General features: G+C 39.6%; 1 protein-coding gene and 1 long non-coding RNA gene across 17 annotated transcripts in view; one reads left to right on the top strand and one right to left on the bottom strand.

Annotated features, from left to right (window-relative positions):
* The window catches only part of hspg2 (heparan sulfate proteoglycan 2), a 145,227-nt gene that overhangs the window by 99,561 nt on the left and 25,789 nt on the right, over window positions 1–19,877 (top strand). For 11 of the 16 annotated variants that reach the window (XM_036212853.1, XM_036212862.1, XM_036212857.1 and 8 more), the window contains 13 exons: window positions 1,957–2,070; window positions 2,143–2,270; window positions 2,921–3,007; window positions 3,141–3,199; window positions 3,277–3,441; window positions 3,515–3,807; window positions 5,010–5,190; window positions 10,984–11,043; window positions 14,169–14,291; window positions 14,902–15,054; window positions 16,800–16,960; window positions 17,152–17,229; window positions 19,352–19,487. In XM_036212853.1, the coding sequence (XP_036068746.1) occupies window positions 1,957–2,070; window positions 2,143–2,270; window positions 2,921–3,007; window positions 3,141–3,199; window positions 3,277–3,441; window positions 3,515–3,807; window positions 5,010–5,190; window positions 10,984–11,043; window positions 14,169–14,291; window positions 14,902–15,054; window positions 16,800–16,960; window positions 17,152–17,229; window positions 19,352–19,487 (1,738 nt within the window). The remainder of the gene's footprint in view (window positions 1–1,956; window positions 2,071–2,142; window positions 2,271–2,920; window positions 3,008–3,140; window positions 3,200–3,276; window positions 3,442–3,514; window positions 3,808–5,009; window positions 5,191–10,983; window positions 11,044–14,168; window positions 14,292–14,901; window positions 15,055–16,799; window positions 16,961–17,151; window positions 17,230–19,351; window positions 19,488–19,877) is intronic. The other 5 variants (XM_036212861.1, XM_036212866.1, XM_024292018.2 and 2 more) reach the window with 3 other exon arrangements.
* On the bottom strand, window positions 10,733–11,502 carry LOC118598962. The gene is made up of 2 exons (XR_004948212.1): window positions 11,270–11,502; window positions 10,733–11,183 (listed from the first exon to the last, which is right to left on the bottom strand). It is a non-coding gene; the product is annotated as an uncharacterized LOC118598962 (long non-coding RNA).

The following is a 19,877-nucleotide window of genomic DNA, read 5'->3' as shown; positions in this document are numbered from 1 at the left end:
TGTTTTATGGCACTGTAATTCAATCGCAGGAATTTCTTTGTTGTCAAGGAAAACATGCTACCAGGAGCTGATGTTACGTTAATATTTTTGAAAAATAATTTTCAAGTTTTACAATCTTGGAACAACAAACATGAACAAAATGTAGGAATTATGGGGACTAATCTAATCCAAATAAGTAACAGTTGGTGACAAGAAGAAGAGATTTAAGAGTTGCGCATGCATAGAACATATTTCAAATCCGGTTAGTGACACTGTTAAAGAGTTAGCCCAAATGCTAGCATAAACTTTTTCATCTAACCTGAAAATATAGGCTCTGTTTGAATCCCCCTCCAATCCCTAACTACTATTAATCTTAATAGTGTCCTGGATTTTAAAAGAAAAACACCATGCTCGCTACTTTAGTTTTGTTTTTTTCAACACCAGACATGACGTCACCTAATCAACACAAATATTTCACAATTTCTATTTTTGATTCCACTGTGTTCTGATGATGACGATGTGGATGGTTTATCAAAAAACTACATTTAAACGTGTTATCAGCTAAATTGTTTGACCGCAATGCATTGTGGTCTATATTCACTAATGCAGTGAGCACTGATGCACACTAGTTTTTCGCAAAGGCTTCTGGGAAATTTTTAGTGCACTCGGTTTTGGAATTGTAGATTCGTACAGCACTAGAAAATGGTAAACAACTCCAAAAAGTTTTGGACAAATGTTTGGAGTTGGATAACTCTTGGACTTACCATCCCCCCCCTTTAGTATTTTAGATGTTTTAGTATTTATGGAAAATCTAGATGTATACTTGTCAAATCTCATAAATATAATTATACTACTTGGAAAATACCACATTCACTTCTGCAAATGGAGAAGTAACAAACCCTCTTGTTTTCTAAACAAATTTATAATGTATTTTAAATCTTAAATGTATGAAAGACTGGAAAATTGCAGATGTGATCTCTAAACAAATCTCCTCATATTATTATTATTGTAATTTCTTTATAGTTTGTTTTAGCTCCATTTTATTTATTTTCAATTATTGTTTTAATACATGTCTGGAACATGTATTTTTTTGTATTTGCCCCCGTGCGAAGAGATTGTTATCCTCTACTTGTGTTTGTATCTTGTAAGTTGTGAAATGTTCAATAAAAAAAGAAAAAAAAGAAAATGGAAAACACACTATATAGTGCACGACATAGTGAGTATTGAAGGAATTTCATCACATTTATTTGTTCACATTTGATTACTTTTTTGACTTGCTAGCATTAGCATTTCTACTTAAAGCAGTTTACATTTTTAGATATTTTTATTATTTTTACAATCTCATGTAGACTCAAACTGTCAATACAAAGTCTTTCCAGTGAAGTTTTGATACTTTCACTCTGCTGACTTCCTTACATAATATATGTCAGGGTATTTTAAGACTGTTTTACAGCCTTAAAAGTAGAAATTGAATGCTCTATAACTGCAATAAATGTCCAAAGTAAGTAGATTTTAAAGAGCGTAGCTGCTTTATCGAATCCCATAACTGTTATGAACTCATATGTACCTTAGTGACCTCGGATTGATTCAAAAACTATTGGGACTTATCCCTTTCATTGTATTAAAGTTTATAGATGTGATGCTGCATTTAGTGCACAGACTTTAATGCTGTTGTTTGAGTGTAACTTTACTGCCTTTAGTGAAAAAACTCTTGAGAAAGACACTCTTTGTTTTATGTCCATGAGTCACAAGTAATACATGTAATAAACACATTATTATAGTTTATTAATGTCTTATAACTGGTTTATTAAGGAAATCTTAATATAAAGCATTTCTAATTAATGTTGTCTCTTTCTCAAGTCTTAGCTTTTAATTGTGAATTTAAATTCATCTGTAAGATGAATTAGAAAGACGTTTATAAAGGAATGCTGCTTCATAAAGTGATAATACTCATACCGGTATGTTGCTCTTTTGAAGGACTGTGCTCCTGGGTACACGCGCACCGGAGGAGGCTTATATCTGGGTCACTGCGAGCTCTGCGACTGCAACGGCCACTCTGACTCCTGCCACCCCGAGACCAGCGTCTGCACGGTATGGAGCAGGACCAGAATACGATGGACCCAAACGGACCCCTCTGTTAATGCAGCGTGCGTCTCCTTTCAGAGCTGCTCCCATAACACTCAGGGCGAGAACTGCGAGCTGTGTGCCCCCGGCTTCTTCGGCGATCCAACCGTCGGTACTCCGGCTGACTGCCAGCCGTGTGCTTGCCCCCACACTGACCCAGAATATCAGTAAGCACGACACACACACTGACTCACATTCCTCTTCCTCTTTTAGCTCTGGATGACCGTGTCCATCTCCTCTGTTTACAGAAGCGTGTCTTCTGACTTCTGATTTGTTACTTGTTTCTTTTCTCTGCTTTTAGTTTTAAGCTTCAGATTTTTCTAATTTGTTTGTGTTCCTAATTCTCTTGTTGACGTACCTGAATGGAGAAACGTCATCAAAATGAACTTTCATGAACAAAGTAACTGCAAAATAGAGTTGATGATCAGTAATTCTTTAGCATCCATCCTGAGTCACATCCATCCATCCATCCATATCTATCCATTTAAACACCTATCCATCCATCCATCCATCCATCCATCCATCAATCCATCCATATCTATCCATTTAAACACTTATCCATCCATCCATCCATCCATCCATCTATCCATCCAGCCATCCATCCACACAGGTCGCATGGTTGCTGGAGCCTATCCCAGATACTGTAGGAAGAAGGCGGGGTTTTTCCCTTTTAATTATATGATTTTTTGTCATCACACAATGAAACTCCCCTTGCCGTTATATTTGTTTTCTATTACTACTTGTGGTTAAAAGAACAATTTTAAGTAGTTTTAAACATTTTTTTGCAGCTGTTCTTCAATACCGTCTCATATTTCAGGTTCTCCCCGACCTGTGAGAGCCTCGGAAACGCAGGCTACCGCTGCACAGCTTGTCAGCCTGGCTACACTGGCCAGTACTGTGAACGGTAAAGTCGCTCTTTCTGCTCTCATTTCTTAAAATTAATTCTACCAACATTGTAATACACTTCAATGAATATATTGAGCTATAAAATATGTCATCAGTTCATCAAGATTGACCAAACCCCATTCTCGCCTCAGGTGTGCTCCTGGATATGTTGGGAACCCACAGAACAGAGTAAAGTGTCGCCCACATGACGGTAAGGTTTTGCTCACGAGAATGAAGAGATATTCCTGCTGTCCCACATGGGAAGTGAATACTTGATGCCATTTCCAGCCGCCGCCGCTCTGATTGTGAAAGTCTTTCCGGAGAAGTTCCGAACTTCTCCCGGCAGCTCCGTCACTCTGCGCTGTCAAGTGTCTGGACCTCTTCCGCACCACTTCCAGTGGTCCAGAGAGGACGGACGGCCCATCTCCAACAGCGTTGAGAGACGCAAACAAGGTAGAGACGCTGAACCGTCTTCTTTACTTTGACAATGAGCAGAGAAGGCGGTGATCAGCGCATGTGTCTGCAGGAGCGGAGCTGCACTTCCCCTCCGTCCAGCCCTCGGACGCCGGCGTCTACGTCTGCACCTGCAGGGACCAGCGCAGCACCAACAGGAGCCGAGCTGAGATTTTTGTCACAGGTTTGTGGGTTTTACCATTTTGCACCTATTTTTTTTTTTTTTCGGTCACCGCGGTTACTGAACATCCCCTCATTTCACCAGGTGGGCCATCTAAACCTATCGAGGTCACAGTGGAGGAGCCTAAATCCCAGACGGTCCGGGTCGGTTCGACTGTCAGCTTTATCTGCACTGCAAGGAGCAAGGTAACAACTGGGTCAGGGTTTCTAGACCGGTTCCAGTCAGAACCACTGACTGCATAAAAGAACTGGACTAAGTGAGTGTGAGGTCATCCACAGAAAATGGTTTACTTCCTCTCAAACTAAATTAAGTAAATTCATAGTAGTTGCGAATTGCAATACCAGACATTGTAAGTAAGCACTGATGCCTCAGGTGTTAAAGGGTTAAGGAACTTCCTATTTTAATGTATCTGAAATTTTGCCATTTTTTTAACCTACACATTTTTTTTAATAACTGAATTGATTCAGTTTGGAGATTTTGGGACTCCTTAGCTGCGCCGTGTGAACTAAGTGACCCCTCCCCCCTCGCGTTCCAAACAGGAAGTACCAGTTGGTTCCAAGAAGCCAAAATATCATAGACTTCAATTGAGAAATAAACAGCTGCTACTCAGTTATTCAATTTGCCAGAATAACCATTCTTGCTCTGAAATGTTTTTTTTACATTTTCTTGCTAATCCTGATTTTTTCATATTTTTTTCCTTATTGCAAAAAGTTCTAAACTGACCAATTAAGTGTTAGGGGTGTGGCCTTCCAACAAGCTCACTCCTGATTGGTGAGAGTGGTTACCACCGAAACTTTGACTTGGATCAATTCTGACCGATCATGGCTTACTGACGTTGTTTGGTTTCAACATGGTACCTTTCATTTTGCAAAAAAATGGCAACTGAAAGAGATTTGAATCTCAGATCTTCGAAATTCTGTCATGGAACGGTGGAGGCTGCGATCAGCCCCTCGCACATCCCAACACACTGAGAGCCCAAAAGCTGTACAAACAGAACCAGAGGCTTACCCCTTTAGCAGCCCCCTTTCATCTCCAGTTTGTTTTAAAGTCCCCCATGACAATTTCTTTATAAAAAAAAATACGTTCCCAGTAGAGTTTTAATTATGATTATGGCGTTTTTAACCAAAATTCAACAACCTAAATGTCTTAAAAAGCCATTTTTCATGTTGATCTGAAGACACTGTTTCCAAAATCTAGTCTGAGGGGGCGTGGCTTTTGCAGCTAAGCTGAACAGAAAAAATCCCCAAATGAACAAATTATTGTAATTCAGTTCTGTTGTTGTTTCTGTCAAAGGAGCCCACACACATGATCAGTCCCGCATGTTATTTTTTTTACTACCACTCTTTTGTGTCTAAAACTCCAGAGCAGTAACTCGTGTCTTTATCAGTCACCAGCCTACACCCTGGTGTGGACCCGGGAAGGAAACCGAAAGCTCCCCAACCGGGCCATGGACTTCAACGGCATCCTGACCATCCAGAACGTTCAGCCCGCGGACGCGGGCGTCTACATTTGCACGGGCTCCAACATGTTTGACATGGACGAGGGCAGCGCCATCCTCTATGTGCCAGGTTTGTGATCCTTGGCACGGCACTCCCCTCCTGCTCCCACGCCGCCCCTCCAGCTGGCGTAGTCCCCCCCACCTCCCCTCCTCACCTCAGCTTGGAATGATGCATGCTTCTCTGTTTTACTGTGTGTGATTTACACTCTCTGCTTTGGGCTAACAGCACATCAGCTTGCAAGTCTTCCTCCTTTGCTCTCCGACAGCAAACACATCCTTATTATTGTAATCCAGCTCTGCTTCCTGCTGTTTTCCGCCTTGTGTGTCGCTGTGATTGGATTCTTCTAAACGGTGCATCAAGATATACAGCTTGTGGATCTGATAATAACAGTTCCTTTCAATTTTTTTTTTACAAACCATAAAACGGCGGGGGGTCCCGGTATGCAGCTTTTGATTCAGCTTCTCAGAGGTCAAATCATTTGGACCCGTGGCTTTGTCAATGACGCTTTGCTGAAACCAGGGCGCAGGTTTATTTTTCCCACATGCCTTCAGTTAATTGGTGGTGGTCGGATTTGCTTCTTGATCCGTGGTAAACTTTTGCATAGGAGCTGCCAAAGGTTTTTACAAGCAGGGTGCTGGATTCTGGGGTTTGTCTTTAACTTTTTCTGCCTGGGCTTTGATGAGGGGAGGGGGTGCCATTGTAATGCAACCGGAAGGAGAACAAGAGGACTTCAGTGCGTCTGCATCCAAAAGAGAGGGGAAAAAAAGCCCAATCGTTGGGTATAAAGATCCCTTTAGGAGTAAACTTGCTGTGTTACACCCCACATATCCCCATGATGAATGTTTTTTAGGAAAGCTGTGCTATAAGATATAAAAACTGGAATAAAACTCACTCTACAACTTTAATCCTTATATTGTGTTCGGGTCAAAGTTGACCCCTTTTCATATTTAACAATAGGTCAGTTTTGACCCAAACACAATACAAGTGTTAACAAAAAGTGCCTAATCCTTTTTTTATTATTATGGTGTCAAAAAATGTGCATGTTTCATAAATAAATGGCTACATTTTCAGATTTATCACAAAAAACTTACCTTTTCATTTTTAAAGATAATTTTAGCTGTATTCATGTTTTTATTTACACTCAATCTAATTTCTAAACCTTATTTTGAAATTTGTTTTCTTAAAGAGTTGGTGAACGTGTTTACATTTATGAGGAAAACTTACATATAAAACAGTTACGGGTCATGTTTAAGACCTTTTTCGTCGCTATCGTCACATTTTATATGTTCTCTCTTTTACTGACTGTATGCTTGCTGATGTAAAGATCACACTCTGTTTCTATAACTAATGATATGTACACAATATGGTATGATGTATTTATCTCTACTGTGAAAGTATTTTGTGGAAACAAATTGTAAACTGATTAAAATAATGGCACAAAAAGTATTTGTACATACATGGATGTGGGCTCAGATACCTGGATTGGGATTGGATCTCACTGCAAATTTATGAACAGAGAAAGAACAGATTTGAAGATTCTTTTCAATGTTTGATATTGTATAATTGTTGTGGTCTCATGCTAAAGATGTTCATTTTGCAAAAAAAAAAATTAGATTTCATTCAAAGTTGTAGTTTGAAGTTGTACTGTAGAGGTCATTCCAATGATAATTGGGGGAGATGTTGTACCAGAAATATCGCATTTTTTGTTTTGTCTCAAAACTGTCTCAATTTACTTTTGTCTTAAAACTGTCCCAACTTAGTTTTGTCTCAGAATTGTCTCAATTTAGTTTTGTCTCAAAAATATCTCAATGTAGTTTTGACTCAATACTGTGTAAATTTTGTTTAGTTTTAAAATTGTTTCGATTTATTTTTGTCTCAAAAATATCTCAGTTTAGTTTAGTTTCAAAACTGTCTCAATTTGTTTTTGTCTCAAAATTGTCTTAATTTGTTTTTGGCTCAAAACTGTCTCACTTTAGTTTTGTCTCAAAAATATCTCAATATAGTTTTGACTCAGAACTTTCTAAATTTAGTTTAGTCTCAAAATTGTTTCAATTTATTTTTGACTCAAAAATATCTCAGTTTAGTTTAGTCTCAAAACTGTTTCAATTTGTTTTTGTCTCAAAATTGTCTCAATTTGTTTTTGTCTCAAAACTGTCTCAATTTGTTTTTGTCTCAAATTTGTCTCAATTTGTTTTTGTCTCAAAACCTTCTCAATTTACTTTTGTGGGTGGCCAACCTCCAATATTTTATTCCCATCTATTAAAAATTAGAAACAGAAATTCCAATGAGATGAAGATTTATACTTATAAACCAAAAAATGTGGCTGGTGAGGGTCCTCTAAGTAAGTAAAATAAGTAAATAAATGTTTATTTCTATAGCACCTTTCCCAGATAAAATCACAAAGTGCTTCACAAAAGTAAAATACATATATTGCAGACAAACAAAAATAAAAGCCGGTCAAATTAAGGTAAAATAAAAACTTTAGAATTAAAAAAAAAAAATTTAATGTCAAAATATTTTGGGTTCCAGTCCAATTCAGATTTGTGGCCACCAGTCTTTTATAAAGTTTTCTCACATGACTTTCTGTCTGATAGAACCTAAATTAAAAACGATCTGAACACAAGATCAAGACACCAGTGATGACTGTTTTGAAATAAATGTTAGACAAATTGCTGTTATAAATTTTACTTTGAAGTATTCTTAATCTGTACTGTAATGGCGTTGCAAAGACTTCTGGTAAAAATCTTGGCAGAGTTCAAGATCCACTCATGCATTTTATACAGATTTATATGCAGTGAGTGTTTTTTTTTAACCAGTTAGTAATACTTTATTTCTATGTGTGGCCACTTCATCCAAACATTTTCCCATTTAAAGCATTTTGGACTTGCAGAACTTTATTTAGAATGCTATAAAATACACATCAAATCTAACAATAACCGTATCCTCAGTACATGTTGCATGTCACACACAAACATTTGCACATTTTTCATGTTAAATTTGTACTACTCTTGATTTTGGGCAAAATCGCCAGACATTTTTCTATTTATGTTGCCATGTCCGCACTGTTACCATTTGCTCTGGTCTGTAATCTGTGACTATTCAAGCTTTATTCACATTTACTTCTTCTGGTTTGCGACAAGAGTTTGCTTTCCCACAATAGTCTGGACCAAGTGTGTGGATGTGAATTGGTTCATGTTCAAGCAAAACAAGCAGACGAGACCTGTCTGGTCTCCTTCAGCCTCCAAATGCATTCTGGTACGATTTTTCTATGGTGTAAAGGCGGCTTGAGCCCTATTTGACATAACCATGTCAGTCCTTTAGAACTAAAAAGTAACCATAGTTGGGTATCAAGAGCCATTGATGATTTCATTAAAGCAAACAGAATGTTTTGATATTTTAAGAGTATCAAGACAATAATTTTTTGCAACGAGTGCAGCAGGAAGACCTCCATGGTTGTTTCTCTACAGTTGCCTTGGCTTTTCCCTCATGGCGTCTGGCCAGTGTGTGCAGCAGTTGTCACAAATATGCCTTTATTTCCAAATTTTCATCTACGTATTAAAAGGAAATTGAGAAAACAAACCAAATTAAGTGGAAAAAAATAAAATAAAAAAATAAAATAAAATCTGTGTTCCTTCTGAACCAAAGAAGCTATCCAACTTTTTTGTTTTGCACATCACCAATCCTCAAACAGGTTTCCAGATTTCTTGTACTTTTCTATTCACCGCATTTTACTTGGCGTGAAACGATTCATTTACACTAGGATTTCATTTGTACCATAGTTTCATAAAGTAATATAGAATCTGTGCGAGCTGATTTGCCGTGGAGACCCCTGAAGGAATGAAGCGAAAGTTGAAGAACAGATATGTGTTGTCCGCTGTGATGGCACTTGAGTGTTTTAATTTACATCTTTTTACGTTTTCCACATACCAAATGGTATTTTATTATTTTTCAGTATAGATTATTATTGATTAATTTCATTTTGAAACAGTTTTATATGGTTTAACAATTTCTCTCAACAGATCGATCTGGTTGGATCGTAGGAATATAAACTGAATCATCGATTATCTCCATTAATGGTTATACCACTATATTTTATGATGTTTTTGGGATGATTTTGAGAAAAGTTGTGAATTTATTGAAACATCTTCAAACTTCCATGGACACAACAGCAGGTAACATGAGGAAACTGAGAAACATGCGAGACATTTCACGAACTCTCCATTGTTGGGATGTCGCCAACATCTGCAACTCAAAGAGGTTAATGATTCAGCAAAACCACAAGCTGTATATCTGCATTTTTGTTGTTTTATGTGTTGGTTATCCTCCTGCTATTAACCTGCATGTATCAAATACTTTCACTGCATAGAGTGTGTATTCCTGCACATTTCTAACAGTTGTTTTGTGTGTGTTTTTTTTTAATTCAAAGCGATTTAATTTTTTTTTTATTTCAAACCTCTAACCCTTTTCAGAGACATTTAAGGTTTTTTCCGTGTTTACTATTGATATCATGCATTCAAGTCACTCTTTTATGCATAAATATTTATTGGATGAGAATAGAAGTTGAATGCATGAAAACATTCAGAGCAAAAAGAACAAACTGAAAATGTGTATACAGTTTTAGAATAAGATGAAAATCTTCTAACTAAACTTGGAAAAAAAAATCTCGTTTTTATGAGTAAGGATGCCAATTTTCATCTTAGAAAACATTCTCTGGGAAATTTTACAACCTTTTTTGGTGTCACAGGATCATTTTTTTGGCAATAACTAATGGATGTAATAATATATAATTATATAAAAATATAAAAAGTCACTTATTAGCCTATTGACATATCTTGAGTCAAATGAAGACACACCTTCAAACTAAGAGCCTCTTTGCACAACATTGTGGGAGGATAATTGTCGACCTTTACAAACCTGTTTCATACAGTTTTTAGATGTTTGAAGGTCGAATAATACATTGGTGTAAACATCATAAAAGGGCACACAATCATTAAACCTGAAGTAGTTTTAAAGAAGCTGGTTTACCAATCAGCAGGTGGAACTGAAGAAACTACAATGATGAGCAGAGAAACATCTTTTAATTAATTCAAAGCTAGAGTTGAGTTGATTTAAACGGCCTATACTATGATTTTCTTAAGTCTGTCAAGAATAAACTATATCCGTATATATATATATATTACCTTTGGTACACTAAAAAACAAATTATTTAGGAAATAGGAGGTATTTTTGTGAGCTATTTTCCTACCCGGAAGTAGGACGCCTTAATGTCTGAGGCTCAGTATTTCGCAAAGCTAAAACTAGCTTTCTATTTGTTTCTGTTTGTAGCTGTAAATAGACTTCAAGTTAAAATACACATTTTTTTGACTGTTTAAAAAACAGCTGAACTCAATTGGTGTCAAAAAATTCAAAGTTTTGAAAGCAAAAAAACGATTTCAGATGTAATGTAAGGAGGGTGCAGCATCATCATGTGGGACTGCTGCATTTTAGGAAAAAAAAGTGATTTATAAAGAGTTAAAAGACAAAGTTTTGCAGAGAATGTTTGAGAAAAGATGCATAAAACCATGATGACCTGTGATAGAATTCTTAAAAGTAAAGTCAAAAAAGTTTTTTATTTTTTTTGTTAAGAAGAAATCCGTCTTTTTTTTCTAAGCTGCATGTAAACCTTCAGTTTGTCTTTTGTTCTGGACATTCTCATTGTGTTTGTGGTGGTTTTATGAGTAACGTGGTGTAAAACCATGCCAGTCTTCGCAGAGGACGATGGACTGTGTGGTCTCTGAGGGTGGTAACGGTAAACTGCTGTTTCAACCAAAAGTCCCGCCTGTCAGTTTACCTGTACCCCTCCCTTCCTCCCTTCGTCTGCAGAGGTCTCACAGACTCAGATGTTTTACACAGCCTATGAAATGTTTGAAGGACACGGACTGCGTAAGTCTGCATGGTTTCCTCCTCGCCACAGCTCCCTGGTTGGACCCTCCTCTTCCTCTCTTCCTTCTGTATGCACTCATCTTCTGCAGCATGGAGGCTTTGGTGGCTGAGTAATGCCCATGTACAATCAACCAGAGTTCCTAAACAGACATAAATATAAAAAAGAAGCTCTTAAGTTGGATTATTTTGTGGGTTTGATTTCAAATCAAAGCTTCTGAGATTGAACCTGAGCATTACGGCCACCATCTTGACTCTTGGGATTCATTGGGGTCCATCTCTGCAGGAACAGGTGCATGTTCGTTCTTCCAGGCTTCTCCTTGTGAATGTTGAGTTTACTTTTCATCTTCTTTTGAAGGTCTTTGTCACTGTTGGGCTTCGGTGTCACATCGGTCTATCAGCTCACAACACTGGAGTGCAAAGAAAATGAAAGAACAATAAAATCACACCAAAAGTTTAGAGTCCTGGTGAAGGTTCACACTCAAGACATGTTACACTCATGTTTCATTAGAAAAAAAGGTTAAAAAAAACAAGTTAAAGTTAAGTTAAATGCAAGATATTTTTCCTATGTTAAAAGTGAAAAACTCTGCCAATAGAAACTAGTAAAATTTGCCTTTGTCATATTTATTTTAAAAAGTTGTAATGTCCTGGACTTAATGCTACATTCACAACTGGATCAGAAACGTGTTTGAAAAACTACTTTCACGAAAGTCTAAAAACCTCGTTTTGGACTTCCTTGTTCAGAACTTTTGTGTTCATAAGTTGCTAAGCAAAATCTTAATTTGTGGGCTCTAAGTATGCATGGCCATTGAACACGCGCTGACAGTCAAACCATTTCAGAGATTAATTGTGTGAAAGCATTCACACAATAGTGATTCTCCTGATCCTTTCTGTATGTTTTTCAGCACATAAAAACTCGATCACACTTTAAGCGATTTCAGCAATCATGGTATCAAAATATTCAGCTCGTTCAGTAAATTACTGCTTGTATTTTTGGTATTCATAAACTTTACAATTTTTGAAATATTGAGAAAAATATGCCCCATTGGAAATGAAGGAGAAAGTCTTTAAATTTCAAAATTTTTGAAAGCCTTTAAATACATTCATGGACTATGCTTCCATATTTTATAGTAATTAAAAATAATTGGAGTTTAGCTAACATTTTTGTAACATGCTAACAGTTTTGGCTAATTTATTACTGGGTTTTTTAGGTTAATTAAGAGTTTAGCTTCTATTTAGCAAGCGGCTAATATTTATGACTAATTTAGTTTACTGAGGAATTTAGGCTATTTTGGTGTTTAGCTAGTATTTAAGCAACATGTTAGCTTTTTTGGCTAATTTTGCATCTACTTAGGTTTTCATAGGCTAATTCAAAGTTTAGCTTCTGTCTTAGCAACAGGCTAACGTTTTTGAATAATTTAGCCTACTGAGGAATTTTAGGCCATTTCTGTGTTTAACTAGTATCTAAGCAACAAGCTAGTTTTTTTTTTTTTTGGCTAATTTGGCATCTACTGAGGTTTTTGGGGTTAATTTGGAGTTTAGCTCACATTTGAGCAACACGCTAAATACTTTAGCAAAATTGGCTTGTATTAGGGATTTTTAAGCAATTTTACTTCAATTTTTAGAAATGTAGGTCAACTTTCATAGTTCATAGAAATTTCCAGTCTTTTAGCATATTTAATATTTTGTAAATAGCTTTTGCATTTTCAGCAAATCCCTTAGGCAATTCAAGTAAATTGCCTCACCATTTTCAGCAAAAAGCTTCAGCATCTTCAGTGACAGATAGAGCAACTTTTCTGGTTAAGAATTGTAAGAAAAGAACGGCTTTGTGACCCACAAAACCTCTTTGTCATGAGATACTCAAACCAAATGTATTGTGAGCTGTCATGACCAAGTGAGACAAAATCCTAACAGTTCTACCAAACTACCCAAAGAAGTTAGACAAAACGTGTCAAAAATCAGGACTTTTCTTATTTTTTTTTCAAAAATGTTCATTAGTTATACTTGTGTAAGACAGAACCTCCACATTCAGAAAGAGATATCACTTCATCTTTTTTTCATCTTTCTCTTTCCACTATTTTTTTCTTTCACGGAAACATCTTGTCATGGTAGTTATATGTGCCCTGGGCTTCAAACGTCATAACTGTGCCTAAGACATCCCTATGAGAACAGCACTGCTGCCAGTGTTGCTATTTCCCTGGAATCAAAGAAAAAACATTTTCAGTTACACTACATTAATGTTTTTATATATAAGGAGGAAAAATCCTCTGACTGTTTGAGATTTGTCGCTTCATTTGTGCGGAAGAGCACAGAAGGTGAGTGGGAAAGTTGGTTGGAAAGAATGTAGGCCCTGCAGCGCCGTATGATCATGCTTCCACGCCTCCTCAACGATTTACAAAGAGCGGCATCAACATCTGCTGGGTTCATTGACAAGAACAATGGAAACCATTCACCAACTTTCATCGTCCTTGACTGACGCTCCGTTCACCAACAGCAGAAACACTTCACACATGAGGATATTCGACCTCATATGTGGATTTATCTCAAATTAATGGGGAGTATCGATTCACTGCGGCTGCTTGGAGTCGTATCCTGATATTCTCTTCAGATCCATTGATGTCATAAAATCTGTGAAACCTCAAAACCACAGGAAACAAAGCTGTCGTCAGGAGTGGAAACTATTAACTCACCTAATGTCTTACTCACCGTTCTAGTCATTTTAGCTGCTTTGTGACCACAGAGGATGATGGATCCTCACCCTACCCTTAAGTGTGGGTGTCAATGGGGAAACAGGCTGTGACATTCCCAGAGGTTTTCCGCCCAGTTCCATACTCCTCTTCCGAAACTGAAAGAGGTCTTTCATTGGCCCGTCAGCGTTCGGAAGAAGTGATGTAGCCAGACCCAGTGGGTGTCACACAGTTTTGTCACCACTGAAGGTCCAGTTCAAACGGGGGTCAAACTCTCAGTCTTCACAGGCTTTCTCTATAAAACAGTGACTGTAGACTTCTGAGGGGGTTTCATAATCCGCTTCACTTCCACTCTGAAACCAGTCTGCATCACTGCGCTTCGGTTGCCTTGTTCTGACCTCGTGGTGGCGCTCGGTTTGACTGTTGTGTCCGCTTCTGCAGCTGCAGAGGGGGTCCAGCCTGTGGCCGTCATCACTCCCACAGTGCTGAACGTCCAGCAGGGCCAGCGAGCGGAGCTGCGCTGCACTGCGACAGGAATCCCAACCCCGGCCATCGAATGGATCGGTACAATCATTTGGTCGTCAGGCTGTTAGGAGCATTGACTGTAAATGAGATCTGGACAGAGCCCGTGTGATATCACCCATAGAAAGTAACTTCTGATTTCAGTTACCATTTTTTTGGAATATGTCCGTCGCCATGTTGGAACCAGATGTCCTCCGTAAGCAGTGATTGGTCTGTGTCGGTCTGAGTCAACGTCTCTATGGCAACCACTCTCTCCAATCAGGAGTGAGCGTATTAGAAGGCCACACCCCTTACCACTGACTAGAGAAAATCTGATAATCAGTCGACACGAGGTCACCTACTTTTACTGAGACATCTGATTGGTCAGTTTATGACTGGCACTACAGAAAAAAAATTAGCATTAGCAAAAACATGCTAAAAAGATGCAGCAAAGTAAGAAGGGTTAATCTTTTTCAAGCTTTTTATTAACTATTAAAAATCTCTTTGACACTAGCGGTTAGTTCCTGTTTGGAACGTGTGTGAGTGTATGTGTGGATCACTCAGTCCAGTTCTCAAATACTGTCAATGGTTCAGAGGCTGCCATTTTTTTCCCCAAAAAATGCCTTTTTGATACCTGGTAAAATAGGTGATGCTATGAATGTGGTTGTTCCAGGAGGCCCCAGGGGCAGAATGAGTCCCAGAGCCGTGGTGCGAGGCGGCGTGCTGACCTTCACAGCTGTGGATCCGGCTGATGAGGGACAGTACAGCTGCAAGGCCCTGAACACTTACGGGGAGCACACAGCACAGGCGTCCATCTTTGTCCAAAGTATGCTCCATGACTGTGAATGTGGGTTATGTGTGATGATTATTCTGTACAGGTGGAGATAGATCAAAACGCTGAACGCGTGTTGAAAGTTAAACCAGTTGAACTTTGATTATTTGAAAGTAACCTATGGGTAGCATTCTTTTTAATTCACAAAAGAGCCAAGCATTTCAAAAATAATCACACAGGCGTAATTAATGATTGCGGTTTGTTCCCGGACAGATTTATATGACACCAAGCCTTTCATATAGAATAGAGCTGCGAAAGAAAAAGCAAGATTCACCAGATTTGCACCGTTTTAACATTTTCCACCAAGCCTCTTCCAGCTGTGAGTTCATGTGCTGGTATCTGGTAGCATCAGTCCAGTGGGAACACCATATGCTAAAAGCTAACACATTCTCATTACCATCATATATTATATTGACGCCTGGTAAGGACTCCTCTGTGTCACTTTTTGACGATTTGGGTGACCCCAACTCGTCGTTTTTGTTGACTAGCTGGCTGTCCCAAATAAATCAGAGGTCCGGTTGTTTTGTCGGATGCAGTGGACGCGGACCAAACATCAGGACACGACCAGTACCAGTACCTTAACCCCAGCCTGGTCCGTGCCTGGTACTTCTCTGGAGCTGGTACAGCATCCAGAACCGGTACCGATCCGCGTCCGATACAGGTACCGATACCGATGTGCGTTCGGTACTGATACTGATCAGCATCCGGTTTGGATCCATGGCCGGTACCGGGTCAAGGTTAGGGTTAGGATACCTGTGCAGTTCACGTCCCGGCACAGGTTTGCGGCCCAGAGGTCTGGTTGTTTTGTCGGACGAGGTACCAGATGAAACTGGTACCAGTAATCTAAACTGGTACTCTAACCCTAAACCGGTTTAGAGTACCGGTACTGGTCAAGTCTGGTACAGCGTCCGGAACCAGTACTGAAAGTTCGCAACCGGTCTTGATCGGTTCGGTATCAATACTGATCCACGTACCAGCACCCTAACCCTAGCCTGGTCCTTGTCTGGAACCAGTGCAACATTCAGAACTGGTGGCGATCCACGTCTGGAACCAGTACCCTAACCCTAGCCTGGTCCGTGTCTGCTACCTTGTCCAGAACCTTCTCCAGAACCAGTACTAAATTCAGAACTGGTGGCGATCCGCATCCGGTACCACATCCATTACCAATCCGTGTACAGAACCGGTACCCTAACCTGGTACCTTGTTCGGAACCGATACTGCATTCGGAACCGATTCCGTGTACGGTACCACATCCAGTACAAATCCTCATATGGTACCGGTACTGGTCCGCGTTTGGTTCCGGGTTAGGGTTGAGGTGAGGATACTGGTGCGGTCCAAGTCCCAGTACCGGTTTGGGGCCCGGATGTTGGGGAGCCTTGATTTAATTGGAAAAGCCAGCATATCAAAAAACGAGTTGGGGAAACCCAAAACGTCAATTTTGACGCAGAGAGTCATTAGCCATTTGTCAAAATGTGAAGACTTGGGAATGAGAATGTGTTGTAAAAGCACGTTCAAGAAACCACATTTATGGCATTCTTGAAACATGCATGACATGTCAGGTGAGTACGTAGCATTAAACCTAAAAACTGGAAGCTGTCATAGATGCATAGTTGTGTGATTGGACCATCTATTACAATACATTAGCTCCATACATTCTTCCTGTGAATGTCATTGATGAGACAGCAAAAACTGTTCACTTTTTCATGCCCCTGAATGATTATAGTCCATATCCCGGATAGGATCCAACCCGAGCGGCTTTGGCACCCTACCCCAAGTCCAAGTCAATCACCAAAACGTTGAAGTCGTTGAGGGTGACACCTTAAGGTTGTACTGCAGGGCATCAGGGTCTCCCACTCCAAAGCTCTCCTGGACAAAAGCAGACGGACAAATCCCTCCGCAGGTGAGACATGTCTTGTCCCCGAAGGATGACTTCAACATGAGGAATGAACTATACTGTACATACCTTTAGGATGTCCACAGTCCTAGTGTTTTATCAGACTGTTTCAGAGTATTGACCTTTATTTCTCCCTCCTTTCTGTTTGTCTCCTCCCCCCTTTTTTTTTTATCCTGCCTGTTCTGCCGTTTGCTCAGGCCATTCCCTCTCACGGTTTCCTTCAGTTTAAAAGCAACAGTCTCGATGTGTTACAGAGACGTATTGAGGAGCTGCAGGTCTGTCCATCTGTCTGTCTGTCCCGTCTCATAGCTTACATCCATCGTCCGCTACTGACCTTGTCCTCAATCACTGTCCACTAAGTGCATGATCCAACGTGTCCTTTTAAATCGCACCTCATACATTTTGTAGTCATCGACCACGGCTGAACCATTGAGAGTTAAGCCCGTTTATAAGTGGTGCCAATTCTGGTAAATCCAACAATCTGGATCTGGCATGTTGTATATTTGTTTCTGTGTTACAGTGTTTCATAATTTGGTGTTTTGTGGTGTCCACATCATGCCATCTCCATATTCCCAGAAGAGCTCCATCGTTGCATTGAGTGTTTTAGCAGCACTAAGTGAACTGTAGGTGTTTCAAACATGCCCTGAAACACCTAGCTCTGTTTTCATTTTATTGTCTGACGTCTACACAGCCCTCCTTGGCTCAACGGGGGCTTCAGGGTTGGTTTAGTTCTGCCTCAGAGAATCACCGCCGGTTTCAGCCTTTCCCAGGGGTGGGGGGGCCGAGCTCTGCCGTGCAGCCACGCAGAAATTCTGTGTGCTCTGCGAACGGCTCGCTTGAAAAGCCCGTCAGCGGCGTCAGACGGACACTAAACTCGCTTCGGCCACGGCGCGGTCTAACAGCCCTCATGGTTGAGCGGGCCGCATCTAAGCAGCTTTGTCTGTGGATGACCGTGTACCCCGACCCCTCACCCCCCCAATGTAATAATCCTCCCCTCACCTTGGATACCCTCGGAATGGTTTTCAAGCCAATACACGCCCATCTTCAGCCGTGCTGCCATTTATGATCCACAAAGTCGACATGGTTTTGACACTAGGACACATCAAGATAATGCTCCCTGTGTAACCTCTCACTCCAATGACCTTATCCTAGACCAGCGGTGGGCAATTCCAGGCCTCAAGGGCTGCATATTTTCCTCATATCCTTGTCCTACTCGTGACTGATCACTTGGATCAGGTGTGTCCATCCATGTAGAACAGGAGTGTCAAACTCATTCGCACAAGGGGCCAAAATCCAAAACACACCTTAGATTGTGAGCTGAACATGATAAACATTTATTGAACACGCTAAAACTAAATTTTTAAAACTTTAAAACTGCAACTTTTTTAGCATAATTATGAACAAGATATTTCGCATTACCTGAGATAATGCTAGTGTGAATGCTGTAAGCTGAATTTGGCTTTTGAAGATGCTAGTGATCATAGCTGAAATTGCTGAAGTTGATAGCTGAAATCATAGCTAAATATGCTGAAACTGATAGCCAGTTAGAATATTAGTTAAATGCCAAATTAGCCTACAAAACAATAAAAAAAAATTGTTTTGCTGAAACGGCTAGCATGTAGCTGAAAAAATAGCTAAACTTCAAAATATCCTAAAAAACTGAAAAAAAAATAATTAGCCTAAACAGCTAGCGTGTAAATATTAGCCTAACTCCAAAACAGCCAAAAAAAATTAAAAACAAAAACCCAAATTAGCCAAAAGAACTAGCAATCAATTTAAAACTTGTTTATATTTCAATATTTTACTCTCCATAAAAATATATTATGACAAAATTATGCAATTTAGAAATTAACGCAAGATAACATCGGGCTATTAGTAACGAAAATGAAATGATCTTTGAGGGCCGGATCCGGCCCCCGGGCCTTGACTTTGACACGTGATTTAGAACACACTAGAGCAGGATATGTTGGAAAACATTCAAATATGCGACCCTCGGTGCCCACCCCTGTCCTAGATGATCTGTCCTAACAGTGCTAATGTTGTACCTTTGAAACTCATCCATCCTTTTAGATTAGTCTCACCAGTCTCGTTAATTCACCTATTTATGATTTATTAACAAAAGTCAATCATCAATGTGGATCGTCTGACGTCACACTGCAGATTCTTCTTATCACGTCACTGCAATCACAGTGAAACGGACACAGTTTCAGTAACACCACCTGTCTTGTCCTAAAGGTTTTGTGCTTTTAGCCACCTATTTCTTTATGTCAGCCCTGTTTTGTTTCGTTGTGTGTGTTTTACTGAGGTAGGTAAGTGAGACAACGCACTTTATCGTGGCAGATCTATATGGTAACGAATTTTATGGAATCCTCTGACTAACCGTCCCGTTCCCTTCAGGCTCGGACAGACCGCACTGACATCGGTACTCTGTTGATCCCTGACATCAAGATTTCTGACTCTGGGACTTACATGTGTGTGGGCAGCAACAGCGTTGGCTCAAATAACGCTCCTGTTCGAGTCAATGTGCTCAAGGGTAAGCAAGGTTGTTGGATCGCCAATGTATTAGAAGGGTTTTGACCAGGGGTCGGCAACCTTTAACAGTAAAAGAGCCATTTGCACTCGTTTTCTATTGATCAAAGCCTAGAAGGAGCAACAAAGTCATATTTTAGCCTTTAAGAAATTTGGATTTTTCGTTCATGACCTTCTTTTTTTAATAATAAATACAAATTATGTCTATTTTTTGTAACAAACAAAAGCAGGAATATAAAAAGAACCTAGAACAGGGGTCTCAAACTCAAATCAGCCGGGGGCCGCTGGAGGCGGAATCCAGTTGAGGACGGGCCGCATCAGGATTTTCATAAGAAAATCGCTGAGAAAACATTCCAATGTTCTTAAATATCTTTATTTTTAACACAAAATAATG

This window comes from Oryzias melastigma, linkage group LG7 (genome assembly GCF_002922805.2).
Source record: "Oryzias melastigma strain HK-1 linkage group LG7, ASM292280v2, whole genome shotgun sequence".
In the NCBI taxonomy this organism is placed as follows: Eukaryota; Metazoa; Chordata; class Actinopteri; order Beloniformes; family Adrianichthyidae; genus Oryzias; species Oryzias melastigma.
Note: the sequence above shows the minus strand (reverse complement) of the source record. Positions and strands in the feature narration are given on the sequence as shown.